Source organism: Myotis yumanensis, unplaced genomic scaffold, assembly GCF_028538775.1.
Source record: "Myotis yumanensis isolate MYYU_CA2020_CCGP unplaced genomic scaffold, mMyoYum1.0.hap1 SCAF_1, whole genome shotgun sequence".
NCBI lineage: Eukaryota > Metazoa > Chordata > Mammalia > Chiroptera > Vespertilionidae > Myotis > Myotis yumanensis.
In genome coordinates, this window is record NW_027223752.1 from 69,353,903 (window position 1) to 69,373,289 (window position 19,387).

At 40.4% G+C, this 19,387-nt stretch overlaps 1 protein-coding gene across 1 annotated transcript; it reads left to right on the forward strand.

Moving 5' to 3' along the window:
• The first annotated feature begins 429 nt into the window (after nucleotides 1-429).
• On the forward strand, nucleotides 430-18,769 carry MFAP1 (microfibril associated protein 1). The gene is made up of 9 exons (XM_070423637.1): nucleotides 430-650; nucleotides 7,533-7,752; nucleotides 10,418-10,544; nucleotides 11,040-11,227; nucleotides 11,769-11,877; nucleotides 11,980-12,140; nucleotides 14,535-14,694; nucleotides 17,841-17,930; nucleotides 18,021-18,769. The coding sequence occupies exons 1-9, from the start codon at nucleotides 566-568 to the stop codon at nucleotides 18,201-18,203; spliced, it is 1,323 nt and encodes a 440-aa protein (XP_070279738.1). The 5' UTR covers nucleotides 430-565; the 3' UTR covers nucleotides 18,204-18,769.
• The last annotated feature ends 618 nt before the right edge of the window (nucleotides 18,770-19,387 follow it).

Below are 19,387 nucleotides of genomic sequence, written 5' to 3' on the forward strand. Positions count from 1 at the left end.
AGGAATGTTTTCATTGGCAGTCTCCAAAAACTTGAACTGGAAAACCTAGAAGTAGAGTGCTCAGATTTCAGGCATCAGATGCTATTTAGCAGGATTTCTGTCCCAATTAAACGCTAATTCTGAACTCCCAACAGTCCGGACAAACTGCCCTTCACTGTCTCCCAAGTTTCTCATTCGTCACTATCCCATTTTCCTCCGCGTCAAACCCAGGTAACAAACGAAACCTTTCATTCTCATCTTCCTCGCCGCCAGGGAACAGCAAACCTCCATCGGAACAATTTCCTGCGATAAGTCACATCCAAATACTGGGAGACTGAGGACTACAGGCTGACTGTGCACATGCGCAGTAACAGGCCCCGGTTCCAGCCGCAGGCGCAGGCGTCCTCCACAATCCCACAATCCTCTGGTCGCGTACTTCCGGTTTTTCTAGCCCCGCCTTAAGTGGTGTTTCCTTCAGTCGCGCTGCAACGTCCAGGGCCTGTAGTTGGAGAGGATTTTTCTGTTTTGCCGTTGGTAGCTGTTTACTACTTGGAATCAGGGAAGTGCCCGGAGTCCTGCCGCTGCCATGAACATGTCGGTCCCCAGCGCACTCATGAAGCAGCCGCCCATTCAGTCCACGGCCGGGGCCGTCCCGGTCCGCAATGAGAAAGGTACTGTGCTGGGCCGTCCCCATCGGATCTGCCCCTTCCTTCCCCGGCGCCCTCCACACCCCGCACACCCTGAAGACCTGCCCCCCTATTTCTCCGACTTTCCCCCATCAAACGCGTACCATCTTCTTGTTTCTCTACGTCGACTGCCCTTAATTGCGACAAGCACCCCTCTTTCCTTGGTCTCCACCAATTTCTTAGGTTAATACAAAGTGCATGCCTGCTGTTTTCAAGGCGTTATGCGGGATATCCTCCCTCTTTCGCTATCCATAACACTCTACAGTGCTTTTATAACTCATCATGATTATTTATGTGTCTGTTTCCCACTCCTGCATCATGAATTCGGCATCTCCTTGAGGCAGGAACCATGTCTTATTAAACTTTTTAAACTTTACACCAACGCAATAACTGTATTTATTAAATTGAATACAAAGTTGTACCCCTGGCTGGGTAGCTCAGTTGGTTGGATGCGCCATGGTTGCGGGTTCGATCCCGGTCAGGGTACATGTAAGTGGAACAACAAAGCGATGTCTAGCTCTGTCTCTGTCTCTCTCTCTCTGATTTTCTCTGTCTCTCTCCCCAGCTCTTTCTCCCCCTCCTCTCTCTCTCTCTCTCAAATCAATAAACTTTTTAAAAATTTTGAATAAAATCAACCAATCAATAAAAATTAAAAATGAATACAAATTTGTGTAAGATAGTGCCCCTAACCTTAAGGAACTCATAGTCTAGTAGATTTGGGACATTCAAAAAAAAAAAAAAAAGGTCTTTCAGACCTGTAATACCTGTCACATAGGTATCCTAGCCCTGTGAGAGCAGAGAAGGAATCATTTCTTCAGATTGGGGTAATCAAAGAAAATGGCATTTCATTTGGCCATTAAAGGATGGGTAGGATTCTAATGAGTGCAGATGGCAGAAGGAACATGTTATCTATTTGGGGAGTCAGAATAAAGAGAATTTTTTCAATAAGGAATTTAGAAAAGAGTTATTTTGTATTTATTAAATATACACTGCCTATCTGTGTGTAACTTGCCTTTTTTTTTAAATTAAACATGGCTTTTGAGAAGTATCTTTTGGATACATATAGATCTAATCCGTTCATTTTTAACCGTTTATGACTTCCATTGTATACTTACACCAGTTCGTGTCCTACTGAGAGACCGTTGTGTTGTTTTTTTCTCCTATTACAAACAGTGCTGCTGTTGTCACTCTTAAACATATCTCTGTGGTGCACCTGTGTAAGAATTCTCTAGGGTGGACTCCTACAAGTTCATCATCAACTTAACTGCCTATTACCACTTGTTCTGTTCTCCACAGTGGGTTAAGAGCATGAGGAGTTCATCCCCACACATTTGATTTTATCAGAGTTTTAAATTTTTGCTCAATCTAATGTGTGAAATATCTTATTTAATTTGCATTTCCCTGATTACTAGTGGGAATAGACATCTTGTTCATACATTTTTCAGCTCTAGATTTTTTTCTTCTATGAATTACCTATTTCTGTCATTTACTCATTTTCTACTTGGTTTGTTTTTATACTTCTCAAATAGTATTTCCCCATGTTTTGTTTTGGTTTTTGGCTTGTCTTTTAACTTTAGTCTTCTGTTACACAGGTGTTTTTAATTTTAGTATTATCAGATTTATCAATTTTTTCTTTTATGGTTTGTTCTGTTTTGTATATTAAGAAATCCTTTCCTACCCTGAGATCATAGATATTAAAATTACAAAGATTTTCAATCATCTTTTTTCTTAATAAGTTTTTATTGGTTTTAGAGAGAGGGGACAGGAGAGATAGAGAGAGAGAAATAGCAATGAGAGAGAAACATCGATCAGCTGCCTCCTGCACACCCCTTCTGGGGATCGAGCCTTTAACCCGGGCATGTGCCCTGACTGGGAATCAGCTGGTGACCTCTTGGTTCATGGGTCGATGCTCAACTGCTGAGCCACCCTGGCTGGGCAGATTTTCTTTTTCTTTTTTTTTTTTTAATATATTTTATTGATTTTTTACAGAGAGGAAGGAAGAGGGATAGAGAGTTAGAAACATCGATGAGAGAGAAACATCGATCAGCTGCCTCCTGCACACTCCCCACTGGGGATGTGCCCGCAACCAAGGTACATGCCCTTGACTGGAATCGAACCTGCGACCCTTGAGTCCACAGGCTGACATTCTATCCACCGAGCCAAACCGGTTAGGGCCAGATTTTCTGTCACCTTAGTGTTTACATAGTCTAAATAGAATTGAATACACAATTTTCCAATACAGACTCTAAGTTAAGGAGCCTACAGTCCAATAGGGATGTATATATTTAAGATAGGTTTTTCACACTTAGATCTTTAATCCATCCGGAATATTTTGTGTGTGGGTGTCAGAGATCTAATTTTACTGTTTATCTGACAGCCAGTAGTCCCTACTAGTCCATTGTGTGACTACCCAATCCAATGTTGTTGTTTTTAAATTCTCACCTGAAGATATGCTTTCATTGATTTTTTTTGGGGGGGGGGGGGCAGGGGGGAGGGAGGGAGAGGGAGAGAGAGAGAGATATCAATGTGAGAGAGAAACATCAACCAGGGACTGAATCCAAAACCCAGATATGTGCCCTGACTGGGAATTGAACTCATTACCCTTCAATGCAGAGGACAACACTCCAACCAACTGAGCCACACGGGCCAGGGTTCCATTGCTTTTTAATGTCACATCTATAATATACCAAGTTCTCATATAAGTTTCTCTACCCTCTTCTCTGTTCCATTGGTCTCTATGTACCTCCTGAGTCAATGACATATTTTTTTGGTGTGATTTTTGTTTTAAATATATTTCTTACTGATAAGAGAGAGGGAGAGAGAGATAGAAACATCAATGATGAGAGAGAATCATTGATCAGCTGCCTCCTGCAGGCCCCACACTGGGGATCGAGCCTGTGACCTGTGCATGTGCCCTGACCGGGAATCAAACCCTGACCTCCTGGTTCATAGGTCGATGTTCAACCATCGAGCCACGCCAGCGAGGCTGACATATTGTTTTAATTACTACAAATTTAAATGTGCCTTGCAATCTATATAAAAACCTTTCCCACCCCCACCTTACTTTCTTTTTTAAAAAATTTTTTTATTGATTTCAGAGAGGAAGGAAGAGGGAGAGAGAGATAGAAACATCAATGATGAGAGAGAATCATTGATTGGCTGCCCCCTGCACACTCCCTACTGGGGATGGCATATGCCCTGACCAGGAATTATACTGTGACCTCTTGGTTCATAGGTCGATGCTCAACTACTGAGCCATGCCAGCTAGGCTATTCTTCCATTTTTAGTTAAGACTTTATTTTTTTAGAGCAATTTTATGTTCACAGCAAAATTGAGGGAAAGATACAGAGTTTTCCTTATACCGCCTTCCCCAACACATGCATAGCCTCTCTCACCAGAATAATACATTTGTTACAATTGATGAACTTACACTGATATGTCATAGTCACCCAAAGTCCATAATTTACATTAAGATTCACTCTTGCCCTATCTGGTTTGACTCAGTGGATAGAGCGTCAGCCTGCAGGACTGAAAAGTCCCAGGTTTGATTCCGGTCAAGGGCACATGCCCGGGTTGCGGGCTCGATCCCCATTAGGGGGTGTGCAGGAGGCAGCCAATCAGCGATTCTCTCTCATCATTGATGTTTCTATCTCTTCCTTTCTGAAATCAATAAAAATATTTTTTTTAAAAAAAGATTCACTCTTGGTGTTGTACATGCAGTGGGTTTGGACAAACGTATAATGACATAGCCATTGCTGTGGTGTTATACACAGTATTTTCACTGCCCAAAAAAATCCTCTGTGTTCTGCCTGTTCATCCCTCCTCCACACTCAACCCCTGATCTTTTTACAGTCTTCATAATTTTGCCTTTTCCAGAATGTTACATATTGGAATCTATACTAGAGGGCCGGTGCACGAAATTCATGCACGGGTAGGGTCCCTAGGCCTGGCTGGCAATCAGGGCCAATCGGGGCCTTCTGGCTGTTGGCCAGGGCCTGCCTTCATTCTGCGCCACCCCGCTGGCGGTCAGCGCACGTCATAGCGAGCAATCGAACTCCCGGTCTCTGGTTGAACTCCTGAGGGGACACTTTGCATATTAGCCTTTAATATATATAGGTAACCTTTTCAGATTGGCTTTTTCCACTTAGTAATATGGATTTAAGTTTCTTCCATGTCTTTTCATTGTTTGATAGCTCTTTTAAAGTGCTAAATAATATTCCATTGTCTGGATGTACCATAGTTTATCCTTTCACCTAGGAAAGGCCATCTGGGTTGCTTCCAAGTTTTAGCCCTTTTGAACAAAGTTGCAATAAATGTCAGTGTGTAGGTTTTTGTGTGGACATAATTTTCAACTCGAGTAAATACCAAGGAATGCAATTGCTGGATTTTGGTAAGTGTATGCCTAGTTTTATAAGAAACTACCAAACTATCTTCCAAAGTAGCATTTTGCATTCCCACCAGCAATGAGTGAGAGTTCCTGTTGTTTCACATCCTTGCCAGTTAGTTAACGTTGTCAGAGCTCTGGATTTTGGCCATTCTAATAAGTGTATAATGGTATCTAATGTTTTAATTTGTATTTCTCTGATGATATAATGTGGAGCATCTTTTTATATGCTTATTTGCCATCTTCTTGGTGAGGCATCTGTTAAGGTCTTTGGCCTCACTTTGTTCTTCAGAATTGTCTTGACTCCTATTGCACATAATTTTAGAATCTGCCTGGGGAACAACTTTTAATGGAATTGCATTACAATTTTATAGCTTTGTTGCTATTATAAATGGTACTGTTTTTTATTGATTTGAGAGAGGGAGAAAAACATCGATTTGTTGTTCCACTTACTTATACATTCATGTTGATTCTTGTACGTGCCCTGACCGGAGCTTGGACCTACAACCTTAGTATATCAGGACAATGCTCTAACCAACTGAGCCTACCCAGCCAGATCATAAATGGTACTTAATTATTTTTTTTAATCCTCACCCAAGGAGATTTTTTTAATTGATTTGAGAGATGGGGGGAGAGGTCAGTGTGAGACACATTGATCAGTTGCCTCCTGTACAGGCCCAGAAGAGGGATCAAACCCCCGACCTTTTGGTGTACAGGATGACGTTCCAACAAACTACTCCACCCAGCCAGGGCATAAATGCTATTTTTAAACTGTCTTTTCTAATTACATATAGTTAATGTATAGGTACACTTATTTTTATCCAGCATTCTTCCTGAATTATATTTTAGTTTGTTGATTGTCTTGTTTTTTTCTATGTAGATGATCATATAATCTGCAAATTTTAGAGTTCTTTCTTTTCAATCCTTACCTTTTATCTCTTTTTCTTATTGCCCTGATTAAGGTCATAATAAAACATTAAATGGAAAGGGTGTTTTTTTTCTTAATTTTTTAAATATATATTTTTTATTTCAGAATGGAAGGGAGAGGGAGAAAGAGAGATAGAAATATCAGTGATGAGAGAGAATCATTGATCAGCTGCCTCCTGCACACCCTACACTGGAGATCGAGCCCACAACCCGGGCATGTACCCTGACAGGGAATTGAACTGTGACCTCCTGGTGGTCCTAGATCAGTGCTCAATACTGAGCCATGCCAACCAGTCTAGAAGGAGTGATATTGACAACATAGGAATGCCCACTGTTTTTTAAAAGAATGCTTCAGTGTTTTATTATTTTATTAAGTATAATGTTTGCTGTATCTATTGTTAAGATCATGACTCTAAATATATAAACTTTAGCCCTGGCCAGTGTGCTTAGTGGTTAGAGCATCAGCCATGCACCAAAGGGTCTCCGGTTTGAGTCCCAGTCAAAGGCAGGTATCTGGGTTGTGTGTTCATTCCCCAACCCCAGGGAGGCAACCAGTGGATGTGTTTCTCTCTCATCAATGTTTCTCTCTCTCTCTCTCTCTATTTATCTTTATCCCCACCCTTCCCTCCCTTCCTTTCACTATCTCTGAAGAGTAATGGAAAAAATATCCTCAGATGAGGATTATCAAAAAGTAATAGTAAATTATATATTAAAATTAAATATATAAACTTTAAATTGTACAGTACTTTTCCCCTATTAATTTTCTAAGGTTAAGTCATCCTTGTAGTCCTAGGCTGAATCCTTTTAGGTCACGAAGGCTTAGAGTTTTGTTTTGTTGCTTTTTACAAAAATTGCTGGAATACATTTGCTATTATATTATTTAGTATTTTAGTATCTATGATCATAAATGAATCCTTTTTGAACTGTCCAGTTTGGCTGCCAAGATTATTTTCATCTTATAAACTATGTTGGTTAGTTTTCACTCTCTTTCTGTTTACTAGAATTGTTAATATTGGTAAAAGAGATAATCTGCAGGCTTAGTAGCTTATAAGTGAAAAGAAGGTAGAAATAGATAACATTAGAAAATTTAGTTATGTGGGGATATATTATGAATGCTGTCATGGAAAATTCCAGCAGAACTAAAAAAATGAGCAGCATTTTATGTTCCCACTTAAACCACCTTTATTGTGTGTTGGGCACTGTTACGAATAATTATATAAAGGTATAGTTGAGGTGGAATAGTATCCATTTGTGATGGCCATAGTCTGCCAGCTTGGAGGGACTTTCGTCAATTGTTTCACTGCTCACCTTCCTCTACTTCATTGTACCCAAGCTAGGCCTGGCATCATTAGTGTTAGTAATCACAAGAAGGCCTCCCATGACTTGGCTTTTGCAGGGAAAAACCAGTAGATGAATAGATGGTTGGGTAGTGGCTCTCTTCTTCTCCTTCCTAAACTCTTACTTACAAGTAACATAGGGGCTCTACCTGCAAAGGCCAATGGTTGAAGGACATTGGGAGAGAGGCTACTGAAACATAAGTTCTTTTTCTCACCCAGGTGAGATTTCGATGGAGAAAGTGAAGGTGAAACGTTATGTGTCGGGAAAGAGGCCAGACTATGCCCCTATGGAGTCCTCAGATGAGGAGGATGAAGAATTTCAGTTCATTAAGAAAGCCAAAGAACAAGAAGCAGAGCCTGAGGAACAGGAGGAGGATTCATCTAGCGACCCCCGACTACGGCGTTTGCAGAACCGTATTAGTGAAGATGTGGAAGAGAGGTAACAACTAGGGTTATGTTTCACTGGACCTGAACCCCAACAAGTTAATAAGAACAACAGTAATTATAGCTTATACTTGAATAGTACTTACTATGTGCCAGGAACTGTTCCAAGTACCAGAAACTGTTCCAAGTACATTACATTTACTAATTCTTATAATCCACACAATTACCTTATTATTATACCCATTTTACAAGTGAGGAAACTGAGGCACAAAGGGTTTAGGAAAATAACATGATCAAAGAAATACAACCATTGAGTGGCAGCCAGTAAACAGCAGGTTACCTCTGTTCCAAAGGCCCAAATTAACTCATTAAGGCAGTGGTTCTCAACCTTCCTAATGCCGTGACCCTAAAATACAGTTCCTCATGTTGTGGTGATCCCCAACCATAAAATTATTTTCGTTGCTACTTCATAACTGTAATTTTGCTACTGTTATGAATTGTAAATATCTGATATGCAGGATATATTTTCATTGTTACAAACTGAACATAATTAAAGCATAGTGCCAAAACCGGTTTGGCTCAGTGGATAGAGCGTCGGCCTGCGGACTGAAAGGTCCCAGGTTCGATTCCGGTCAAGGGCATGTACCTTGGTTGCGGGCACATCCCCAGTAGGAGATGTGCAGGAGGCAGCTGATCGATGTTTCTCTCTCATCGATGTTTCTAACTCTCTATCTCTCTCCCTTCTTCTCTGTAAAAAATCAATAAAATATATAAAAAAAAAAAAATTAAAGCATAGTGATTAATCACAAAAACAGTATTTAATTATATATGTGTTTTCCGGTGGTCTTAGGCGACCCCTGTGAAAGGGTTGTTCGATCCCCAAAGGGGTCACGACCCACAGGTTGAGAACCGCTGCATTAAGGAAATAGAAAACACAGAACAGCCCTAACCGGTTTGGCTCAGTGGATAGAGCATCGGCCTTCGGACTCAAGGGTCCCGGGTTCGATTCCGGTCAAGGGCATGTACCTTGGTTGCGGGCACATCCCCAGTTGGGGGTGTGCAGGAGGCAGCCAGTCAATGTTTCTCTCTCATCGATGTTTCTAACTCTCTATCCCTCTCCCTTCCTCTCTGTAAAAAATCAATAAAATATATTTTAAAAAAATAAAATAAAACACAGAACATTGGTTGGGTTTTTTGTTTTATTTTTTACAGATTGGAAGGGAGAGGGATAGAAAGTTAGAAACATCAATGAGAGAGAAACATTGACTGGCTGCCTCCTGCACACCCCCAACTGGGGATGTGCCCGCAACCAAGGTACATGCCCTTGACCGGAATCGAACCTGGGACCCTTCAGTCCACAGGCCGATACTCTATCCCAGCCATGGGCAAACTACGGCCCGCGGGCCGGATCTGGCCCGTTTGAAATGAATAAAACTAAAAAAAAAAAAAAGACCGTACCCTTTTATGTAATGATGTTTACTTTGAATTTATATTAGTTCACACAAACACTCCATCCATGCTTTTGTTCCGGCCCTCCGGTCCAGTTTAAGAACCCATTGTGGCCCTTGAGTCAAAAAGTTTGCCCACCCCTGCTCTGTCCACTGAGCCAAACCGGTTAGGACATAGTTGGTTTATTGAGGTGAGAAAAAACACATCCTTTTGTGTTAAAAAAAAACAAACATCTTTTTTAACACAAAGATGTTTTATAAAAATGTTGAGACATTGATTTAACCACTTATTCTAAAGGCTAATGAGAGGAAATAACATTGAAGTAAGAAAAATGATCTGAAAAAAAAAAAGAAAAGAAAAATGATCTAATGAATGGTCTCATGTAGGAAAGAGAGCCTCCCAACAGGGATTTTGTATGTGTGTGTTGACTGAGACATTACCTTACAGAGTAGGTCAGAGGTCCTGAGCTTTCACAGCTCATATTGCCTCAGGAGTTTTTTCACAGAACCCCTACGCCCAAGTAGTTCTGTTTATTTTATTAAGTATTTAGATCCAGAAATTTAATGTATACTTATGTCCTAACAACTTACCCATTTGAAAAATATAATACATATAAAAGAAAAAACATTTTTACTTCAGTTTACAGAACCACAGTTACTTACTGGTAGGATTTATGCTCCTTGGACTGGCAACCTCTCAAACCTTGGAATCAGCTTGGCACTGTCACTCTCATTTCCTGCTCCATATTGATTTTCATGTGGTACTTGCTTTTTGTCACAGTAGTGACCAAAATCCTATTTTCACAAAGATGTCATTGAAAGGAAACAATTAGATTTAATTTTGAAACTGTGAACTACCTTGAGCTTTAAAATATATTCCAACAAACAATAGGGTGGTAGGGGTGGGGGTTGGGGCTGGCTATAGGGATCAATGGGAGAAAAAAGGGGATTATATATGTGTGTGTGTGTGTGTGTGTGTGTGTGTGTATATATATATATATATATATATATATATATATATATATATATATATACCAGTGTACCTATATAAGTTTGTTGCAGTGCCCCAGAATGCCTCATACATTTAATTTTTAGGTCCAACTTGACTCTTTGCTCTGACACTTTAGTTTCTTTAAACTTCAGTTTGCCCATCTCAAGACTTCAGTATTAATAAAAGCAAACAATGTCCAAGTACTCTGCGACTAAAGAAAAGTGGTTGAGCCCCTATGTTCTTATAGCATTGCTGTCACACTTGGAGATACTGTTTTTCAGATTGGCTCGACATCGAAAAATAGTGGAACCTGAAGTGGTAGGAGAAAGTGACTCAGAAGTAGAAGATGCTTGGCGCATGGAACGAGAAGATAGCAGTGAGGAAGAAGAGGAAGAAATTGATGATGAGGTATAGTAAAGTAAAATGGGAAGTTCTTTCTGGGTACAAGAAAGAGTTGGGGCCTGTGCTCCTTTGTTGAGGCCCTGAAGGCACAAGATTGCTGCTTTTGGCAGAACTCTGATCCAGGATTCTCTGTTGGGGATAGGATTAAAAATACTGTAGTGATAAGTTGCATTTACTCAGATCAAAATTTGTTGAGCTTGATGAGGGGAAAATAGAAAGCCATTTAAGAGCACTGGCCATGCCCTACCTGGTTTCGCTCAGCGGATAGAGCGTTGGCCTGCAGACTAAAGGGTCCCAGGTTCAATTCCAGTCAACCACACATGCCTGGGTTGCGGGCTTGACCCCCAGTTGGGGGTGTGCAGGAGGCAGCCAGTCAATGATTCTCATCATTGATGTTTCTATCTCTCTTCCTCTCCCTTTCTGAAATCAATAAAAATATTTTTTTTTAAAAAAAAGAGCACAGGCCATTTGACTTACTGACTTGGACATATGACTTGATAGGAAATAGAGCGGCGCCGTGGCATGATGCGTCAAAGAGCACAGGAGAGAAAAAATGAAGAGATGGAAGTCATGGAAGTGGAAGATGAGGGACGTTCTGGGGAGGAGTCAGAATCAGAGTCCGAGTATGAAGAGTACACAGACAGTGAAGATGAGATGGAGCCTCGCCTTAAGCCGGTCTTCATTCGAAAGTAAGTATCTCACAAACCAGTCCTGAATCTACAGCTTCTACTCTCCAGGTCTGAGGATAGAAGCCTTTTTCCTATCTGATGCTCTTCTGAAATGTAAGCACTAAGTGAAAGCCTTCTGTCCAGTACCCTAGCTCTGTGTGGTATTTGCTGAGGAATATCTTGGTGTTAGCGGAGTATGAGTTTGTTTTCACATCTCCTTCTCAGATATGTGCTCTATGTACTCTCTTGGGTACATATCTGCCCAAGAGCTTATATTACTTTAAGCATAAAATTAAGCTTAAAGAGCAAATCCCTATTCCTTTCCTAATGGCTAGAAATCCTACTACTTACAGTCTAGCAGGTTCTTTGCTATTCAGACAGTTCTCAAAGATGAATGGAATTTTGATGCTCTGAAAACTTGGCATGACTCCCATTTTTTGCTCTTTGCAAAAAATAGAGCCAGAAATTGTTTGGCTTTGTCTGATTTGGACAGGACTTGATTTAGAAGAACAGAGCTTCACTCTAAGAGCTTTGGGAAATTAACAGGACCTCTGTACCACAGGAAGGACCGAGTAACAGTTCAAGAACGTGAGGCTGAAGCATTGAAACAGAAGGAGCTGGAGCAGGAGGCTAAACGCATGGCTGAGGAGAGGCGCAAGTATACACTCAAGGTACTGGGAGTGGCTGTGAGGATTGAGTGCAAGAAGTATTGTACTTAGGTTTGTCTGAGAAGAATAAGGAAGACTGACAGTTGAATTTTTCTCCCTATCCAGATTGTAGAAGAGGAGACCAAGAAAGAGCTGGAGGAAAACAAGCGATCCCTGGCTGCACTGGATGCACTGAATACTGACGATGAAAATGATGAGGAGGAATATGAGGCATGGAAAGTTCGGGAACTAAAGAGAATCAAGAGGGACAGAGAAGATCGAGAAGCGTGAGTAATGATCCTAGAATTTAATACTGCTAGTGACACAGGTTCCTAGAATGGTTCTGAGGCTCAATACCTACTTGGGGTTCCATTCTAGCTTTCTTTAAGGTCCCTGCAACTGGGTAAGTTTCCATCATTGGAATGTGGCTGTTACAATAAAAGCAAGGAAGAGAAATATTTTTGTCAGTGTTTCTCCATGATAGAATGCCAGCTAATACTCCCTTTACTTTCCTAGTAGATGCACAAAAGTTATTCACTGTTATCAGTTATCTATTGTTGCATAACAGCCCAATCCAAAGTTAAGTAACTCAAAGCAATCTGTTATTTCTCACAATTTTGAGGGTTGGCCAAACAGTACTTCTGCTGGTTTCATCTGGGCTCTCTTATGTAGTTGCATCCAGCTAAAGGACTAACTGGGCTAGAAAGCCCAGAATGGCTTCACTCACATGTCTGGACTATCAGCTAGGATGCCTCACTTCTCCTTCTTCAATAGACTAGACTGGCTTCCTTACATAACAGTCTTGCAACAGTATTTCAAGAGAACAAAGGTGGAAGTTGGCAAGATCTTTTGAGACTCACATATCATTTCTGCAAAGGGGCATGCATACTGTGAGGGGAAGAAATTATTGGCATTTAGGTAATCTACTACACTCACTATGTTAGAGCAGAATCATTTCTGGGCTGCATACCCATACCTGAAAATTACTAGGAATGAAAGAGCAATCCCAGGTTACAGTGGGAAACCATCAACAGAAGATTCTACCCTTGGCCTGCAGTTTCTAAGGTTTTTATCTTGGGCTTCATGGAGTCCAGGTACCCTTTAAAATTGTATGCAAAATTTTGTGTATATTTGCATTTTTTTGGAGAAAGGGGATCTGTGACTCTCCCCACCCCCAAAAGTCACTACAATCTAATTAATGATGGTAATCCTTAGTTTGTGACATGTAAGCATATATTGTGTTACACAGTTATTTTAAATTCTGATTTTTTTTTTTTTTAAGCTAAGAGGCTTTTTAGGGAAGGGGAATTAGTAATGTAAAGTCAAGCAATAACAGTATGTCTAAACCACAAAAAAAGGCTAGAATCAACATTTGGTACTTTATAATATCTGATCTTGCAAGCATAATGAAGACCACCTGACCTTTGTATTTATTGAACCCCTACTCTTTTTTTTTTTTTTAAATATATTTCTTTATTGATTTCAGAGAGGAAGGGAGGAGAGAGAGATAGAAACATCAATGAGAGAGAATCATTGATCGGCTGCCTCCTGCACACCCCCCACTGGGGATGGAGCCCGCAACCCAGGCACATGCCCTTGGCTGGAATCGAACCTGGGACCCCTCAGTCCGCAGGCTGACGCTGTATCCACTGAGCCAAGCCAGCTAGGGCTGAACCCCTACTCTTGATTCCTAACAGGCAATGACTAGAATTTTAAAAGGTGAATAGCGCTGGCTGGTGTGGCTCAGTTGGTCAAGGTGTCATCCCATGCACCAAAGGGTTTTGCATTCAATTCCCAGTCAGGGCACATACCCAGATTTCGGGTTCAATCCCAGTCAGGGCGTGTATGGAAGGCAACTGATGTTTCTCTCTTTCCCTCCCTTCCGCTCTCAAATCAACTTTTTAAAAAGCTGAATGGGCCGAAACCGGTTTGGCTCAGTGGACAGAGCATCGGCCTGCGGACTGGAAGGTCCCAGGTTTGATTCCGGTCAAGGGCATGTACCTGAGTTGTGGGCACATCCCCAGTGGGAGATGTGCAGGAGGCAGTTGATCGATGTTTCTCTCTCATTGATGTTTCTGACTCTCTATCTCTCTCCCTTCCTCTCTGTAAAAAATCAATGAAATATATTTTTTAAAAAAAAAGCTGAATGGCCCTAGAGAGTAGGGCCTGCAGATTAAAGTGTCCCGGGTTCGAGGTCAAGGGCACATACCTCAGTTGCAGGCTCGATCCCCAGTCCTAGTCTGGGTGTGTATGGGAGGCAACCAATTGATGTGTCTCTCTTACATCGATGTTTCTCTGTCTCTCTCTGTGTCTCTTACCCTCCCTATACTCTCTCTAAATATTAATGGAAAAATATCCTTGGGTGAGGAATAACAAAAAATTTTTAAGAAGTTGAATGCCCTGGCCAGTGCCTGGTTAGAGCGTTGGCCCACGCACCAAAGGGTCGTGGTTTCGATTCCATGGGGGAAGCACCCAGTCATTGTGTCTCTATCACATCGATGTTTTCTCTCTTTCTCTTTCCTTCCACTTTCACTCTCTCTGAAAATCAGTGCAGAAAAATATCCTCAGGTGAGGATTAACAAAAAAAAAAAAAAAAGGTGAATAATGCGATTTTATACTCTGATAATTAGGTCTTTCTGAAGCTGGAATGATACTAATAAATAATATTGTTCCCTGGACAGGCTTGAGAAGGAGAAAGCAGAAATTGAACGCATGCGAAACCTGACTGAGGAAGAGAGGCGAGCTGAGCTTCGTGCAAATGGCAAAGTTATTACCAACAAAGCTGTTAAGGGCAAATACAAGTTCTTACAGAAGTATTATCACCGGGGTGCATTCTTCATGGTAAGAAGGGAAAAGGGAAAGTTGGGCACTAGAAATAACTCAGAAGCTTTGAAATCTATTTTCCCCTCAAGAATAAACTGGTTCCGGAATGTTACTTCTACTTGCCAGTGGTCAGCTTTCTCATTTGTTTTTTTGCCTCTGAAGAATATGAACCCAATAGAGAAAAGTATTGGCAAAAGGATTTTAAAAGTTGCAGCAACTGTTCTTTCTTTTAGCCCCAACTCCCAGGAGGAGGAAATGATATGTTAGAATTGAGGAACTGAAATAGAGAGAGTAATCTATATAGATGCTAGACTATTTATGCACCAAAATCACTTAGATATTATTCATAACTGACTTTTGCATTTTGGTTATGCATAAAATAGGTTCTGTAAATAGCTTCACATGAACTCATATTTGCATGGCAAAAGTTTAATTCACTTCATTCTGAGCTGACAGAAAGTTACTAAGTCTAACTAACAAAAAAAGTGGTTAATTATCTAACCATTATGTGTAATGCCATCATCTTTCCAAGATCAAAATATCAACCTGTAAATCCTATATTACGCGATTTATTCCAAATTATTTGGATTAGCATTAGAGATAATTTTTTAAAATTATTTTTAGAGAGAGGGAGAGGGATAGAGAGAAATATGAGAGGAACATCATTGATCACCTGCCCCCTGCATGCTCCCCACTGGGGACCAAGCCTGCAAGCCAGGCATATGCCCTGACCAGGAATTAAACCAGCGACCTCTTGGTTCCTGGGTGAGCACTTAACCATTGTACCACACCAGCCAGGCTAGAGATAATTTCTTAATACAAAGATAGCCAGAAAGGAAATGGAAGCGTTGATTACATTTATTATTCCAGTAGCATGTCGTTTGTTAAATTATTTCCTTGTGTGTGAGGAGTTTGTATCAAAAACTTAGACTAGCTTTTTTAAATGTATGTCAGACCCTAAATATCACCACTGCAGCTAAATTCCTGCCTGTTACTGCAGATACTGGTAAAATTATTTTTAAAAAAAAACTTGTGTAGGGTTCCTTACTCCTCTCCAAAATCAGTGTGTCTGTTTGCTCAGCAGGAAATGTTTAGTTATGTAGTTTTTCTAAATTGAAGTTGGTAGAGATTATGAATCACTCCTTATACTGCTTCAAAGTCATGAAGTTATCATTGCTTAAGCATTTCAGCAACTTGAACATCCAAGCCTCTTAGAGAAGTGTATTGCTGGCTGGCTAAGATACATAAAGTTTATATGAAAGTCTTTTGATGCACATTCTCAAATGTTAAGTCTTCTCATCTAGATAAGGAGAGTGGAGTTGAAATGGCTTCTGAGTTTAAATGAGGAACTCGGGCTCGAACAAGAGAAAAGTAAATCTCACAAAAACTGTTTAATTGTCCTACTTTAAACAGGGTCTTTCTCTAGCTGAAGGGAAAAGAATACTCCAAAAGGGTGTTTAGTTAAAGGACTCAGCTCTTCCATGAAGCTTTCCTTAACCAAGATGCTACTATTTTAATTCCTTTACCATATGTTTATGATCTATATCCTAACATTATAGTCTTACTAACATGTTGATTTGAAACTATTCTCTATAGTTATTTTATACTAGAGGCCCAATGCACGAAATTCATGCAAGAGTAGGCCTTCCCCTGGCTGTTGGCACTGGCTTCCCTCTGGCACCCGGGACCCGGTCTTCCCTAGTAGCCCCAGCTTCGTCCAGGAAGGTCGTCTGGAAGGATGTCCAGTCTAATTAGCATATTGTGCTTTTATTACTATAGTTAAGTAGATAACCTTTTGAGCTTTTACTGCATAAAGGGCACTGTTTAATACTCTAAAAATGGAGGTAGGGCAAATATATAACATAAGGAAAATGAAAAGTACTGTGAGACTTCTGAAAAGGGAGATGTTGAATCTTGTAGAAGACTGAAAAGGATAATATAAAGGAGGTGACATTTAATGTATAGACTTCCTGATATTTGGTAGTAGGAAGACATTCCAGGTGAAGGGACCAGGAGTAGAGGCAGTGTAAAGGAAAAGGAAAGTGGCAAGGAGAGGTCGATTAAGGCTGTATAGTATTTGGCCTTAACTACTACACAGAGTTGTTGTTTAATAAAATAAAAAATTTTAAAGTTTTTAAGCAAGGCCAAGATATGAGAGAGTTGTGTTTTAGAAACATTAATCCACTGGCAGTGTGTAAGATTGACTGCAAGGAAAAACTATAACGCAGGGGATGAGAATTTGTAAGTGGCAACTGATTGAATCTGCACAACAGATTTATTTTTTTTTTTAATATATTTCTTTATTGACTTCAGAGAGGAAGGGAGGAGAAATATAAACATCAATGATGAGAGAACCATTGATCAGCTGCCTCCCGCACACCCCCCACTGGGGAACGAGCCCGCAACCCAGGCATGTGCCCTTGGCCGGAATTGAACCTGGGACCCTTCAGTCCGAAGGCTGACGTTCTGTCCACTGAGCCAAGCCGGCCAGGGCATGCACAACAGATTTAAATTTTGAATCTAGGTAATTGAGAGAATGTTGGTCCTATTTACAGAAAAAGTTAAATCAGGAAGAAGCTGAATTAGAAAGGTTGGGGAAATAATTTTCACTTTAGAGAGTTTGAAATCCCAACAGAATATTCAAACTAATGGGAAGTAGAAAATTCAGAATCAATAAACTGATGAACAAAAATAGAGCCAGAGGGGAAAAAAATATTTTAGAATATAGTGGAATCCTGGTATTTGCAGATTTTTAATATTTCCTACAACTTTTGTGATATTATACTGTTAGTACAGTTTTTGTAATATATTTAAAATTGTTTTTCTTGAAATATTAATGTTTATTGCATGTAAATGGCTAATTATTTTGTATCTACAAAAAAAAAATTCAGAATCAGAGATTTGAAAGGCTTGTAACAGAGTTAGACATATGAGTGAATGAATATAGTTGAGTGCAGAGAGAATATAACCAACCTTCAGGAAATGGCTACACTTAGGAAGAAAAAAAGACAACATGAGGGGAAAAAGGAGTGTCATATTGTAAGCTCTTGAAGAAAAGGTTTTATCCCCCTGCTTTCTTTGTGCCCCTCATCATAGTTTAATAAATTTGTGGTTTGAATGTATGGGAAATAAAACCACAAGATTGATAAGACTCTTTTCTACAGGATGAGGATGAAGAAGTATACAAGAGAGATTTCAGCGCACCCACCCTGGAGGATCATTTCAACAAAACAATTCTTCCCAAAGTCATGCAGGTATGGGGCACCTTAACATGAGAGAAAAGTAATACTGAGGGCTGGGACATAATGTTTGGTAGTATAACTCATCACCTATCCTTCCCTCAGGTCAAGAACTTTGGGCGCTCTGGTCGTACCAAATATACCCACCTTGTGGACCAGGACACCACCTCCTTTGATTCAGCATGGGGCCAAGAGAGTGCCCAGAACACAAAGTTCTTTAAACAAAAGGCCGCTGGGGTACGAGATGTATTTGAACGGCCATCTGCCAAAAAGCGGAAAACTACTTAAAGATCAACTACTTATTCTTCCAGCTGTGGGACACAAGGGCAAGTCTCAGTGTCTGGTCCTTTGCTTTCACTATTATTTACATGGGCTACGTATCCAGCCTATTGGACCTACTGCCATACTTGTGACACTGGGTAACCCAGTTTTGGAAGGTGCTTTGTGCGGTTTGGACTCCTGCTGAGAAACCCACATAAAAGCACTATCCAGGTAGGATTATCCCCACTTAAAATTATTTCTGAGAAATCTTCGTTTTCATCATTGCTCTGGCTTCCCAAATTTACTTGGGACTGTTCCAAGTTTTTCCCCAGCCCCTTAGCTTGGGTCAGAAATATAGACATGTAAATGGACAGTGCATTACTTCTACCTTACAGGAAATCTGAGCTCATTGAAACCTGATTTACATTTTTGGCTCAAGTCAATTTTTCTAGGTGAATGTACTTTTTAAATCCATTTATGTATATGTCAATAAAAGAATCATATGAGACTTTTTGAGCTTCATACTGGAAAATAATGTGCAGGCCATTAAGTATCACCTGTTAACTAAAATAAAGTCAGAATTGTCAGGCAAACGATGTTTCACACTTTGATCTCAGAAACAAACTCAGACTCTACAGACAGGCATATTCTTAGTGGCACCCAGTTTATTCTGAGCAAGTAATATACATAGATGGTTGTCCTTGCCTTCTTAATTGTATCTGTATATATAACAAAAGTTGACCTATAAAATGGGGACTTCCAAGTCCCTACCAGTATCTTTTCTTTGCCCAACTCATATATCAAGGAGGCCACAGTGCTGAGTTTCAGTGTAGTGACATTGTGCTAGAGTTAAATTCATGATTTTCCACTTAACTCTTCCTACATAACTCCCACATACATGGCAGAGCATGAGTTGTTCTAGGAATTATCAGAAATGACATTTAACCAGCAGGAAGGCTACTTCTCAATTGCATGAAAAAATAAGGCAGCCAAGGTTTGTTCACATACTTTAAATGTCCCTCTGGGAAATCCCTCATAAATCCTTAAAAAGGCCTAGGAAAAAAATACAAATGCAGCCCTGGCCAGAGTGGTTCAGTTGGTTGGGTGTCATTCCCATCACAGAAGGTCCCTAGTTCAATTCCTAGTCAGGGCACATGCCCGGGGTTGCAGGCTAGACCCCCCAGTAGGAGGTGTGCAGGAAGCAGCTTATC